This window comes from Amblyomma mixtum, chromosome 7, assembly GCF_055824585.1.
Source record: "Amblyomma mixtum isolate Tamu chromosome 7, ASM5582458v1, whole genome shotgun sequence".
NCBI lineage: Eukaryota > Metazoa > Arthropoda > Arachnida > Ixodida > Ixodidae > Amblyomma > Amblyomma mixtum.
This window is the reverse complement of record NC_143018.1, coordinates 10,832,425-10,847,656: the sequence shown is the minus strand read 5'-3', so window position 1 is coordinate 10,847,656 and position 15,232 is coordinate 10,832,425. Positions and strand designations below refer to the sequence as shown.

The window sequence follows — 15,232 nt, the reverse complement described above, 5'->3', positions numbered from 1 at the left end:
ACGTGCGCCGACATCGCACAGCACACGGGCGCCTTTTGCGTTTCGCCTCCATCAAAACGAGTGCTGTGAGATGTCGGTGCACGTTCTATCGCCGCAGTACTGTTCTCGCTTCGGCGAGCGCGGCTTCCGCCGCTTATCTGTTTTTTGAGCAGCGTCCGCTCCGGCGGACGCAGTTGTTGCTGCGACGCGCGTCTTTTCTTTCCTTTTTCTCCTTCCTCTGATCTTTTAACTCTCCTCTATCTGCACGTGGCAACGGTGGTGGCTCGGCTCAAGGCAGTAGGCAGGTCCGTGCAATTTCCTTTTCATCCTTCTCTCAGTCACAACAACAACAACAACAGTAACGCGAGCTCACACAACCGAACGTGCGAGAACGAAACTAAACCGCGAGAGAGCGCACGGGCACTGCTCTACTACACCCTAAACGCGTAAGCGCCTGTATGGGAGTATAAATAGAGTAAAGTTGTCTTCTAGCGAACTCCGTTTCATAAAAGGGGAATGCCCCAGAGGACAGTCTACTCCCTTTTTGCTCCTTTCTGTTTAGCAACTGCGCGAGCCGGCTCCAAAGATTTTCTTTCCGTCTTTCACTTTTGGCTTTCTCATACAGCCTAAAGGGCCACTCTAATACACAAAAATGATGCAGTATGTAAGTGGTCGTCGTGAATGCACGGCTGGAGTGCTCGCGTGCCGCAGCTTCATCGCCCCTCTATCCTGTGAAAGCCATGTTGGAATCGAGGGGTATGGGAGTACTGCGTTTGTTCAGATTCTTCGCCAAGACTTTCAGGGCAAATTATCGGCTGAGTCGTGGTACTATAGTTGGACACAACTTAAGTGTTCAATGAACTCCACCCAAATTCAGGACCGGCACACAGAATTCCTCCACGTCAGAAAAGTAGTCCATTGTTAAAACTTCTATTGTCACCTAAACAAGAAGCTAATCACAAGAAAAGGATATAAGCTCTAGAATCTTGATACCTAGCTTGTTTAATAAAGTCGAACATTAAAAAGCCGATTTCGGCCGTGGCTACTGTTGTGATTGAATAGCGGAGTAACACAGGACGCCGAGGGCCGTGGCTCAGTGTTAGCAACTGCTGTTTTATTTTTAAGTTGTTTTCTACTGTTTCCGCAGAGTCGCGCATACTTTTGAAGCAGCGGCGCGGGAATAGAGGGGAAGGGCCTAGCGCTAAGCTACTAAGATCCGCCTTCATTGGCCACAGTTCAATAACAGACATACGTTCACACTGTCAGTTCTAGCTCTCAAGAAGACGCCAAAATTGCTGCCTTTGATGCTTCCTACAACCATGGCCAGTGACGTGTACGTAAAGCCTCATGGAAATCAATGAGGTTGTACATGACTCGCGCAGATTTTTTCTTACTTGGCGCAGAACGTTTTCATCATCGAAACTGGTGCTATATCGTTCAACTACCCTCTAGGCGTCACAGTAAAGCCTCTCTCAATACTATATGACAGCCTCAAGATGCTGCCTCTCATTCCGGATCCCGCCCAAGTGACACTGGTTGCCGGTTCGGGGGCTGGGTTGAACAGGTCAGCATCAAGAAGCCTCAGTCCGTTATAAAAACCAGCTGCCTGTTTGCAATGTCCAAGCGCATGCTAAATATTTAACACTTATAGGGACTCCTGGAGATCCATCAGTAAGGGAGACTGTAAGATAGACATCAGTGTGCAAAACGAAGTATTCTGTGGACATGTGTGCGCATTAGAAGGGAAGCCCCATGGACACCTATGTATTCTAACTATGCTATTTTGACTACTCCCTCCAGTTCCATCTCCATGACATTGTAGTTGCTTGTACTCTATCAAATGACTTTGTAGTTACCTGTACCCTATCGATACTCCGGGCATCAGGGAAGGGCTATGGGTTTGCACTATACGGGCACCACGGAGCGTATGCCCCCTGGCCCACGCACCTGGTCCACGGAGTAGTAGTCCTGCTCCATCTTGGGCGCCTGAAGGACGGGGGTCTTGGAGCGGTACGGGTCCCTGGTGGGCAGCGGCTCGGCCGGGTACACGTAGGGCCGCGGCCGCATCATGGGCGGCATGAGGTGCGGAGGCGGCAGAAACGGCGGCGGGCCCATGGGCAGCGGTGGGGGCGGGGGCCCGGGGGCCAGCATGGCTGGCGGAGGGGGAGGGGGCCCGTTCAGCACGCTCATGGAGCCGTGCACCGACTTGCGCTCCAGCGCCGTCAGCGGATAGAAGCCGGGCCTCACGTCGAACATGGAGCCGAACCTGCAGTGCCACGGCCAAGAGGGAAAGTTAGACTATCGCATTCTTCACTGGACGAACTTGCGGCAGGTATTATTTTAACAGCCAGAGACGTGCGATCACTTGGATGTACACATTGTAATATATTATCTAACGGACTTATTGATAATAGTTTGTGCTGTCAAGTTATGCTGTTAGTAGCCTTACAGTACCGCATCCCCGTTCCTTGAGTGCCACAACTTTCCAGCCGAACGGGATCATGTAGCCGCAGGTGACGTACCCTCCAATGCGTCCTCCGTTACGCAAAATCCGGTGCACAAATTTGTGCAGCAAACTGTGCTTTGATGCATCTGTTAAAAGTTATGCTTGGGTGGAAACAGCTTCAGATGCCACCCTGCCCGGCATTTCTGCTTGGAAAGTGCACACGTAAATACGGTACATACTGCCCGAATGTATAAATCGGTTGAGACATGAATGGGAGGCGGGCAGACGACATGGCGAATTTCATCCTGCTGCTTAATTACCGACCGCCACAAGAGACAGCCCCGCCGAACTCTCTCCCAGAGCGATGAGCACGAGGAGCTTCCATGTATCAGGCCGCTTGAGTGTTGCTCATTCACGTGGCGTCTGTATTAGGGATGGCTTTTCGGATCCGCATTACTTAACACGCAGCCATAACTTGGGAGAACAACAGCTGAGTATGATAGACGTTAAAATGAGGTTGAATACCGTTTAGGTTGGGCCGGTCGATAGCACTTACTATGAATTAGCGTTGCAAAAAAGTTAAATGAAAAAAAAACACATGAACTATATGAACCGTTCTTATAGGAACAGACACTGGAAAGGAAATACAGGCAAGAGCTCATGAATTGGCTCTCATGCGTCCTTTCACGTTTGCCGTTGAGTACCGGTCAGATGCAAAGCTTTAATGCCACAGTACTGCATATTGGGCGAGTTGGTTAACATACATCTTGCAAAAGTTTAGCGCGAAAAACACGGACAGAAAGAGTAGACGCTCGTGTCGTCTACTCTTTCTGTCCGTGTTTTTCGGGCTAAAATTTTGCAAGATTTAATGCCACATAGACAACGTGAAACTCGGCTAAGTGCGGCAACACTTTGAACTCTATGTGCGAAAAGTTAGCTGCACACCATTATGAAACTGAGCAGAAAAGCAGAACAGTAGCCAGCATGAGGGAAGAGTTATATAATCCAGCACAGTGCAACATGGCTTTTGGATCGACCACATTTGGAACATAAGGCACATTAACGCTTAAGACATCAACATATATCTGTATGTAGGCTTTCCTAAGGTGCACTGTTTAACTGGAGTTTAGCGCTGGTGGTGCAGAGTTCATAAATTGGGCGGTTCGACTGTTTCTCTAGAAGTCGACTCTGAGATGAAGGTTCCTTTGCTCTCATACTCAGTGTAGGAAAGGGCAAGAACGTCACTGAGATGATCCATGGACAGTTATGACTGACATCTCTGCAATTATCACACTTTGACAGACTTTCGCCAGCAGTTCAATGCAGAATATTGAAATAGCTTCATCTTCACCGTCGTCTTCACCGTAAGAAGTTTTCGCTGGGGCAATATATTGCACCTAGCTCATTTTTGTTCGTTCCTCAGTGTTATGAGGACTAAAGGCTGCAGTAAAAATTATAGAGTCAATGATTATATCTAGACGAGTTAGTGAAGCTCCAGGGGGAACGCACCTCAAGCACGACAGTGACGCAGTGTACCGCGCTTTTTCCTAGTACGCTCCTTTTCAAGGGAGGGAATAAAAGCATGAACAGAAAGCCGCAAGGCAAACATGCTCTCTCAAGCCATCATTCCTTATACGGTTCAGTTCTATTAAATCGCCTGAAGACTACTTCGGCTTCACACTCGAGCAACGTATTCGTTACAGCGGCACTGGTGCGAAAAGGCTGACTGAAAAACCGTGAGTACAGCGGCGCCACCACATATGAAGTTAGCATAGCTGGAACTTTGCTTTTTAAAAATTTTCAAGCCAATATTGCGCTACATGAACGGTAGGCAAGCCGTGTGATGAGAGCTGGTTGTGGGCATGTAGCAATCTGGACAAAAGTCAACTTCCCGTGACAACTGGCGCAAAAGTATCTCCACCGTACAGTTTGGCTACCGTTCCTGTCACTCCCGGCATTGGCCTCGGAATTTTGCTAAAGCAATGAGTTTTCGGAAAGTGAGGTAAACAAGCAAAACCGAGACGCGACTCCTGTGCCGTGCTTGAAGGTGTAATGAAAATGCAGCGACAAATGAGGACAACAGTAGAACACAAAGGAGTGGACACAGGCTCTGATCCTGTCCTGTGTGTTTTACTTTTGTCCTCGTTCGTCGCGGCGTTTTCGTTACATCTTCAAGCATGAACCAAGTAGCCCAAGCAAGAGTTTTACTTCCTGTTTCAATTCGAATGTGTCCATGGAACTCTTTCTCGCGCAACCGTTAACGCGTATAGGAAGAGCATACAGGATCGAGGCGCGCTATGTCCTTCCCGGTTGTTACCACGCGGTATCTGTTTTCTACCAGCCTCATGTTCCCCATAGTTACGCGTCCCACACCAAAATGTCCCGTACGCCTGTTTTCTAGGCGCCTTTACTCTCAACTTGCCTCCTCATGGAGGCCTGTGCCGACATGGGTGGCGGTGGCGGCATGCCCTGCTGCGGCGTGCCCGGAGGGGGTGGGTGCCCGTGCCCCGGAGGGTAGAAGGCGGCTGGGCCGTGGCCGTGGACGGGACAGGGCTCGCCGTCCCACGTGGCCAGGGCCAGGGCTGGAACACTGCGTGTTGACCTGCGAGCCCAAGCAGAAGATTTTCCATCTAATCCCTTCTTTTCTCTTTTCCAGGAAAGGATTGCAAAAGCAATGCTTCCGACCTTCTTCGAGAGCATGCACAGAACACGGCGATGATTACCGTCTCACCCAGACCGCCGCGGTGGTTCTGTGGTTATGGTGTTCGGCTGCTGACCCGAAACACGCGGGTTCGATCCCGGCCGCGGCGGTCGAATTTTAATGCAGGCGAAATTCTAGAGGCCCGAATACTGTGCGATGTCAGTGCACGTTAAATAACCCCAGGGGGTCGAAAATTCCGGAGCCCTTCACTTTGGCGTCCCTCATAGCCTGAGCCGCCTTGGAATGTTAAGCCCCCATAAACCAAACCAAACCATTTCACGCAGGTCACTCCACGTACAGACGACGCCCGTCGAACCTTGGTCGCACTCGTGGTCCGCATAGCAGCGCTGATGGACCTTGCTGCATACAGTGAGCCTCACAGTCTTAGAGCATATAAGAGAAAGCAGAGCGGTTTGTTTTACTGAAATAAAAGTGAGGAATCCTCATCGTAGGTGGCTAGCACTGTTGGGACGTGGCTGCGGTTTGTTCCAGCTTACATAGTCCAAGACGACAGAGAAAATGTCTCCAGTTTTGTAAGTAGTTATCTGTGGATTAAGCGTGCTTCAGCACCGCACTCTACTTGCTCCACTTCACTTCTGCTGCACTTTCATTGTGGGTTGTCGACAATGGTACTATCGCAGCTTGTGCGCTTACTTGCACAAAACCGGCTACAACTCTTGCCTCTGACCCGTTCTTTTACATTTTATCTTCCTCTTATTTCCTGTCCATTACGCAACTACGTATTCTTCGGCGCATGCGCCTAAAAGCGCTCCTTACTCCTGCCCGTTCTTATGCCTACCGTATCGGACACTCCCCCGCTTGCACGAATAGTCTCGAACCCTATGTTAATTCGGAACATTGCCTTTTCTCCTGCCCCGTTGCCATTCAGTCCCCTCATTTTCCATACCCTTCTCCCCCAACGTGGCGGGCTTGGCCGTCACTACTGGCTTGGCTAGCCTCGGACCAGCTGACGGACCAGTTGGCTTTTGTGACCCTGGTCCAAGGCATCCTCGACGCTTAATATTGCGTTGTAATAAAGTTTTCTGTCTCTATTTCCTGCAATTCGTTTATTATCTCTATTTACATGCTTTAAGGTCATGTCCCGTACCGCCTGAAGAGGGAAAAAGAGCTGGGTCTGCATTCCCTCGAGGCAGGTCGTTTAACTGGCACTGACTGACAATGGTGACAAACTTGTGTCGCTGGCTCGCGTTCAGTGGAACACATTTTTCAACTGGGCATGCCTAGTGATGTCCGCTGGCAAGGGGTGAACATACCTCAGAGTCCCGCGGAAGTCGTGTCCCCCGGCCGCAACCCAGTGCTTGTTGCCGTGTCCTCCGCCGGGTCTCCGCACCAGCGAGCGGGCCATCTCCTCGCGGTCGTCCGAAGAACTGCTGGTCTCCTCCGACGGCGACGACGGGCGCCGCGGGGCCTGGTGGTGGTGCTGGTGCTGCTGGTGGTGGTGGCTGTGCTGCGGCTGCTGGTGCCGGCTGGACGTAAAAGTGAACAGCGGGGCGCAAATTAGAGAAGAAAGCTGAGCTAGTCGGTGCTTAGTAAATACCTGAGACATGGTTAGTAGCGCGAAAAAAAAAAAAGTCTCAACAGACGGCGAGAAGGGCCGCCGCGGTGGCTCAGTGGTTATGGTGCTCGGCTGCTGACCCAAAAGACGCGGGTTCGATCCCGGCCGCGGCGGCTAGAATTTCTTTGGAGGAGAAATTCTAGAGGCCCGTGTACTGTGCGATGTCAGTGCACGTTAAAGAACCCCAGGTGGTCAAAATTTCCGGAGCCCTCCACTACGGCGTCTCTCATAGCTTTAGTCGCTTTGGGACGTTCAACCCCATAAACCAAACCAACCAACCAGACGGCGAGGAGCAACAGATGGGACACAGTGCTAGATATTCACACAGATATTGACTCACTGATGCTATACACTTTGAAGAATGGACACATGGGCCAGTTTGTGTGTTGAAATACATATTTGAAAAAAAAAGGTAAAGGGGCGACGAATGTCTATCATCTAGAAAGATGGATGTAATAAGGGAGTAATCACTCATTGACTTCCACCCAAGTGCAGCCATACGGCTACAAAGGAAAGCTATGCAGCTTTCTCAGAAACTTCACAGTTAAAGAAAAATTTCGTCCTGGTCCGGGGTCCGAACCCGGGACCTCCGCTTCACCGGAGCAGGACGAATTTTTCTTTAACTGCGAAGTTTCTGAGAAAGATGTATAGCTTTCCTTTGTAGCCGTAAGGCTGCGCTCGGGTGGACGTCAATGAGTAATTACTCCCTTATTACAAAGCTACTCCACCTTGGGGGATTCCCCTAAACATTTGACCAGAAAGATGGATGCCACTACGATGCCACTTGGATACCACTAGGACACTACGATGCACGTTCACGAAGTAATGTGTGTTGTAAAGAAAGTGATGTAAAACCTCACTACTGTTCATAAAATAAGACTCTAAACCCATTCGGTGAGAGCACCAAGTAACAGAGCCCCGCACTGCAATCGTTGTATCGTCAGCAGCCAGGGGTCCTGCGGGCATTTCGGCTCCTATACGTCAGCCTTAAGAACACCGGCCTTCCTAATCAACTGTGGAGCCGTTTTATCCCGACATGGCAACTATATGAGTAGTTACTACGCCTATGCTCTTTACTTCTAGCCGCCTCTTTGCGCGATGTACTTTTACGCCTCTTCAAAGGCGGGATAATTCGAAAGGCCATGAACGTTTGACGCACGATGATGATGATGTCCTCAGGTTTAATGGCACATACTCACGACGGGGGATTGGCCAGGGTGTATTTGACCTGCCTGCTTCTTCGCCTTCCTTCTACAGCCTATCCCTACTTCTCTCCGAAGCTCCCAAAAGGCACTAAGAGTCTCCCATCAATCGAAGCGGACTTGAAGCGCGAATAGGGGCTACACTCTGCCGCGAGGTAACAGGAACACTAATAAACACCTTGCACACACAATGCACATATGAGAACGGCTTGGACACCCTTTCTGCCCCATTATGAAGGCCGTCCACCGAATACACTTCTGGTGCGAAAGTGTCCAAAGACAAGACCCCTAATATGCAACATGTTTCAGCATATTCCCTTAAACACGCACCTTACCTCTTCGGAGAAATGGCCGGCACCGCCAACAGAGGAACCCCTGCACATCTTACTGCCGCTTCTAATGCAACCCACTCATGGCGTACTGGGAAAGGAGGGACAGAAACTTGCCTTGAGTGCCGGAGTGGGCGAAGGAAAGAAAATTCCTTCTTCCTCTCTAAATAAACACCTGCTCTCTAAACCTCCCCCCTAAGGAATATTCAATGGGGTGTCATGTGATGGGCCCTAGGTTTCGTGTGCACAATGACATTGTATATGCTCGTGAGGAGTGATGCGCCGTTTTCGACTCAGAAGATGCTACTGTTGCGTGTGAAAGGTACACGGAAGACTTCCGATATTAAAAATAAAAGGCCAGCACACGGCGGAACTGATCCGATCGGTTATATCCGGCTTCCGTGTTCGCCCTCCCTGAGCGCGATATCAGCTGGCGCTTTCTCCCGCTTTCACGGCGATTCTTCACCGCAGCGGCGCCCCCGTCACTGAAAGCGCATCCGCGGAGCGAGTCTTGACAAACGTGACGTCGCTTCAAAACGCACGCCACGGGCTGCCGGTCAGAGAGTATTGTTCTTTCGCTACGGCGGCCAACTTCCTTTTTCCTTCTAGTCGTAGTGTAACGACGGGAATGCTGGGAAATCACACTCTGCGTCAGGTGCATTCATTCTGCATGCCGGTCATCACAATCATCATCGTCAGCAGCAGCAGCCGGACTACGTCGCCTGCGGCACAACGGCTTCATCTCTCAACGCTTTCTGATCATCCGAGTGATCATCCAGCCGTCTTCCTAATTTAGACTCTGCGCTTCACTTTCGGTCACCTTTGAATTTTTTCTGTGATACCATCGGTTATCTGTTTCGCAGCAATAAATGACATAGCGGTACTCCTTGACCGCGAAGTTTTGTGAAAGGTAAAGCCGGGGATGTACTACCAGAATTATTTTTATCGATTCCCGCTTTAGCCTGTTTGCACTCCTCAAGACCGTAGTTGATGCCAGAAGCGGTAAATTTTACAGTCAGTCATTAGCTGAGACGTCCTCCGCTAGACATTCAGTCCTGTATTTGAACTCATCGCTGTTCCCCTCAGGTCCTCGCATTGACAGAATCGATTAGTCGGTCAAGATGTCGCACGAAGCCTTTCATGAAAACATGGCTGCAACAGCGCTTTAGTGTCGAGTCCTTTGCGTCTACCTTCGGGCCACGCGTAGCTCACATCGAGCCGGATGCAATCGCATACTTTTTCCGTACCCTTCGTTGTTCTCTGAAAGTTCAGTCAGAGTTTACAATGCTATTACAGCCTACTGATTACTTCTTTTTTTTTCTTACGGTGTAGGCATCGTCCAGGTTGTCAAATGCAATAGCGACTATTGTCACTGGGCGAAAAAAATAAATAAATCAGGTTGAAAGACTGTAAACTAATTTCTTTCTTCAGTGCTGTGTAATGTAATGAAATAATTATCTGTTTTTTTTTTTCGAATTTACTAATTATACTTTCCTGGTCTAATGATTTAGTAATGTAATGAATGTTATTTGAATGTGATGTCACTCTCAATCTCGTCAGCAGAGCAGCTACTAGGTGCGGCCACGGACATTTACGTGAAAAACACACACAATACATGGTACAGGACGAGCGCAACGCTGACAATACTGGAAAATCAATTGTGAGTGTTGCCTTCGCCCTGTGGCCTGCATCGTGTGTTTTTTCGCGCAACTTTAACACGCCTCAATCATCAATCACACCAACTAGCCCGAATACACGTCCGACACAAGAACATCTTTTCTTCAAAGCGATGATAAGTGTTCGATGCCCACACTGAAGCTGAACAGCTTCTGCGATGCAATGAATTAATGAATAGGGAATGCTTGCTTGTTTCAGCTTTCGCCAGTGTATTTATGTGTATCCGGAAACTAAAAAAATAATACTTTTCGGAAGTAACTGTAATGTAATATCTTTACAGTTTGTAAATTTGGTAACATAATCACATTTTGAGATATTTAGAGAAGTACTTAGTAATCTAATATGATAGCTTTACAAATTCCTTCTGCCATGCAGGCTTCAAAGCACCCTTACAAAACATGACCCTAGAGCTACAGGACGAATTAGCAAAGCTGTTTGGTCTTGAAAACGGTTCGCGATTTACCGGCACTTCGGCCTCTCGCGTCGTCATTGACTCTAGTCAGTCCTGAGGAAGCGCAAAGCTCAAGGGATGCTGAATCACTAATACTGATTAGGTATTGGTCGCGCGACGTTTCACGGTGTAGGCGAAACGAAAATACGATTGTTTCGCGACATGGTTCGTTAAGGATTAGCGCATTTTGCGCGCCAAAGCACTGAAGAAATGCTTTGTGCTGAAGAAATGATAATAAAAAGAATAAAAAGAATTGAATTGAATTGAATTGAATTGAACGCTGTAGAATGTATTAGTTATATGAGGCACGCTGCAGTGGACGGATGCCGTAATTTTGACCACCTGGGGTTCAGAAAGGTGCACCTAAAACGCTGCACAGAGCAACCGCTGCGACAGAGAATCGACCCCGCGACTTCGTACTTCTTCACCGAGCACTGCTGCCACAGTTACAGCGGTGGGACTTCTGTGGCGCGAAACTACATCATGCACTACTGACAAGTTCCACTCAATACATGGTTGACACTCGCTAAGGATTCAGCGCAGTGTTGTGACCTCTCTGCATACCTGCATAAGCTTCAGCTACATCGGCATTCAAAGTTATGCTGGGGGTTCCTCCCGATGCGTAACCGGAGAACTCATGCGCAGCCTTTGTGATGTGCTAACCTCTGGCTGCGCTACCGCGGCGCGCAGCGGAGTTCATGTAGCCCCGATGCACCCCTAAGCCCCTGAGGATTGAGGACGATTCCGCTCCCCCGTTGAGATAATTGGAGCGTTGGCGATGCAAAACGAGCCACATTGCTCGACCCAAAAGTAAAACCGATGGCCTGCATATTTTTTTTACAATAGCTGTGCGGTATACTTGACCTGTTTCTTATCTCAACTTGAGATTACCCCTCTTGTCTTTCTATTCATTTGGAGTCTATTACGCAGGGTTATCCTATACCGGCGTGCCCTTGCGCGCAGCCTCGACTCCCGACGCACGGATTACACGAGGCAGCTCTCTCGAGCGGTGCTCCTTCTTCGAGCCGAAGCGCACTGTTCGCGATGCCGGGAAACAATCGATGCGCGGCTTCTGATCGGATTGGGGTCTCCGCTTGGCCGCGTCTTCTTGAGCGGCCAAGGAGAGATTTCTCCTCCGCGCCGGAGAGGGCAGAAGGACCGCGGCTTCTTAGAAAGGCCGAGCCCCACGCATTGTTGGGACGCCGAAAGAGAGGACGGAGAAGAAGAGAGAGGCCGCTGTAATGACGGGGATGGCGCGGTATTGTGCCGGGGCGGCATTCCTTCGGCGTGCCACGCTGCGAACCGGTTGAAGGGGTGAAATAACCGCGAAGGCGGACGATATGTGTTCGTGCCAGAGAGCGGACACAATAGTGGCATAGAATCGCTGCTTGCTTTGAGTACAGTACACCCAGTGGTTTGGTTGCCGACAGAAACAGGTGGAGGACGTTGCCTTACATCTCTTGTATGTATGACGGCGTACTTTCACACATTCGCGAAAAAAAAAAGCGCACTGGGTTATTTTTTATATGTGTCAGGTCTCCAGCAATATTGGCGCAGTGCTGGCTAAAAAAGAAGGCAACACCTTATTTGAATTGAACTAATGTTGCACTAGCTTGACAACAGCGGTCAGCTCTCGAGGTCCACTAAGTAGTAGTTTTACAGTCGAAGACTCTGTCAACCGAGGCAGCTTTTCAGCATCGTTCCGCAGGTACCGACGGCTGTATCGGTATTGAAGGCTTTATGAATGCGGTACCTGAGTGAAGTGGGCGAATCATTCACCATTGTTTGCGCAGTCATTTCATTATCGCTCCTAGCTTCCTGTCTTCGCTAGTTGATCATGCCCACAAGGTTGGTTCTATCCACTGTTGCACAAACACCGTCTTCAATCTTTTTATCACTCAAGCGTATATTGATTAGAACCACCTTCCCGAACGCATCGCTTGCGCTCTTTTTGGCCACTTTTTTTTTTTCAGTAGCTTTAGTTGTGGAACGTGACTTGAATTTTAAAGAAATAGTTTTCCTTGTTCTTTCCATTTATATCATGTATTGTTCTACCTTCTTACTGCATTTTGTTCGGCTAGCAGTTTCTTATTGTTTCCTCATACACTTATTTTCATGCATAGTCTTTGATGTATTTAAAACTTTTTTGTTTTAACCCACTCCCCTCTTGTAAAGCAACGGCGCTTGAGAGTAGAATAAATAAACAAATAAATAAACAATTAAATTAACAATTATGGAGAGCATGGAGAGAACAAATGGATGGAGACATGATGAGTAAAATTCTGAACTAACGGGACGCTTTTATAGCTGGAAGTGGCAAGCAACTAAACAAATCGCCAACAATGGAGGCAGACTCTGGAAGCTCGAACTGTCGCGTTTGGTATCTACTACACCACATGATCTTCAGCAGTAGCTGTCCTTCCCTTCCAGGTGTTCTCATATATGACCGCACAGCCGAGCACTGAACGCATTAACCAGTGCGACGTACTTCTTACAGTAACAGCGCATATGAAGTGCCCTATCTGGCAGCAGCTCTTATGTTTGTTTGTTTTTTAATTCTATACAGGCCGGAATGAAACGTGAATAGCACCTCTGAACAAACTCGTGTACATTCAACGTCAGCATGCAACTAGCCTGATTTATGCTTCTGGGCAAATGATCGGCTAAGTACATATTCATAAACCGGTTGTAAAGGAATTATCGCTGCAAAGTATAAAAGTACGGCATATCGCTATTCATTCCGGCCTGACTGCACGTAAAGACGGCTTCTGTAAGGTGACCGAGTGCCTGAGAGGCCTGATGCAGTCGGTTCCGGAGCTCTTTTGACCATGACGGCAGACACAGCAAGTCCTATCAGGTCGCAATAGTGCATGTTCCTTTTACAAGGGTCATCCAAAAATTAAGATCTCCGCTTCTTTTATAAATCGGAAGAAACGTTTCTTTTAAGCAATTTACAAATCACTTAAAAGCCAGACCATTCTTCTACTTTTTTACGTAATCGCAGTTGCGATCTATGCATTTTTGCAGGCGCTGGGGCAGTTTTTGTATGCCCATGTCACACCAGCTCGCCGCAATGCCGTTGAGGAAGCGTTTGATCGCATTTTTCACTTCGTCGTCATCGGTGAAGCGCCTTTCAGCGAGGTGTTCTTTTAGTTTTGGAAACAAGTGGTAGTCACTTGGTGCCAAGTGCTGACTGTAGGGTAGGTGGCTGATGAGGTCCCATCCAAACTGTTGCAGGAGAGCGGCGGTTTGGCAGGCAACGTGGGGGCGAGCGTTGTTGTGGAGAAGACTCATGCCCTTGCTCAGCACCCCTCTTTTGCTATTTTGGATCGCCCGTCTGAGTTTCTTAAGGGTCTCACATTATCTTTCCGCGTTTACTGTGGTGCCAGGAGGCATGAATTCTACCAACAATACCTCTTTTCGATCCCAAAACACAGTTGCCATGACTTTGTCGGCAGACTGTGTTCGCTTGTATTTTCGCCGCTTGGGAGAAGAGGAGTGCGGCCACTCACGTGATTCTTGTGTGGTCTCAGGTGTCAAATGGAATGCCCAGGTTTCGTCACCCGTAATAATGGAATTCAAAAAGGTCTCCTTTTCACCTCCATAACGCCGAAGAAATTCGCGGGAGGAGTGAACGCGTTACCCGTGGTGGTCGTCTGTGAGCATTCGCGGAACTCACCTTGCGCACACCTTCTGATATTTAAACTTTGCTCTCAAAATCTTATGAATAGTTCCTCTAGACACGCGAGGAACCAAAATGTAGAGTTCATTGAGTGTGATCCTTCGATCTTGCCGCATCTATTCTTTGACCTTCGCGACTCTCTCATCAGAAATTGACGGTCTCCCACTTCTTTCTTCGTCGTGAATTGCCGTGAGACAAGCTGGGAACTCCCTACACCACTTGCCGGCGTTTTTAACATCGATTCACGACTCTCCGTACACATCCCTCAACTGGCGATGAATTTCGATTGGCGTAACGCCCTTTGCGTTCAAAAATCAAATAACTGCGCGATCTTCGCACTTGGCGGTAGCGACAAACGGGAGCTCCATTTCAAATGGCTGCCGTGCCAAGACTGACAATCCCTTTAACGCTGAGTCATGGCTTGTGTGGAAGACGGGGAACAATGAACACAGCAGTGTGGCGAGCAGCCACGGAAATAGTTTCCCTGCAGCCGCAGCCCTTTGGAGACCTTACTTTTGGGATTACTCTCGTATTACTGAATTACCCTGCACGTGAAATACCAGTAGCTCAACCTCTGCTGGTTTGATCGGGTACCTCTGTGACCGGCTGTAGCCGTTCCGCAAGGCGCCTTGCTGCTGCTGAGCAGCCTGACCACAGCAATTGACATGAGTCATCTTTTCTGGCCACACCGGCGACATGTTCCTTTTATTACTGTACATCGCTGTACATGCAAGAAAGGTCGTCTACCTCCGCTGCGTTTGTTGTGAAATCCGGTAAATGCTCGGCAGGCTTGTTCTAGCTCTTCTACCAGGCGGGCTACGAGCATGTAAAAAACGCGTCACACAAGACCTCGGCTGCAGTGTGTTCCCGTTAATACTGCACACCGCTGTACACACTGAACAGGAGGAGTAGTATCTCTGATTCGTTCGTTCGAATACCGGCTGCACCCGGACCGTCTGAGCTAGCCTTTCTGCCAGGCATCTTGGGACCTTATATAGAACACCCTATCAGGCCTCGGTTAATAATTCTGTTCAATGCAAAACATCGCTGTGCGATGAAAACAGAAAGTAGAACACTCTAAACATGAATACGCCTAGATGGGAGTAAAAAAGGAGAAGGCTGTCGTTCAGCGCACTCTTTTACAAAAAAAGAGTGCGCTATAGAGGGCGGATTAGTCCTTTTTTTGCTC

General features: G+C 48.9%; 1 protein-coding gene across 1 annotated transcript in view; it reads right to left on the bottom strand.

Annotated features, from left to right (window-relative positions):
- The window catches only part of LOC149334990 (uncharacterized), a 57,949-nt gene that overhangs the window by 7,943 nt on the left and 34,774 nt on the right, over positions 1-15,232 (bottom strand). Inside the window, exons 3-5 of the mRNA XM_089551684.1 lie at positions 6,401-6,613; positions 4,848-5,027; positions 1,927-2,245 (exon numbers count right to left, since the gene is read on the bottom strand). Coding sequence (XP_089407810.1) covers positions 1,927-2,245; positions 4,848-5,027; positions 6,401-6,613 — 712 coding nt within the window. The remainder of the gene's footprint in view (positions 1-1,926; positions 2,246-4,847; positions 5,028-6,400; positions 6,614-15,232) is intronic.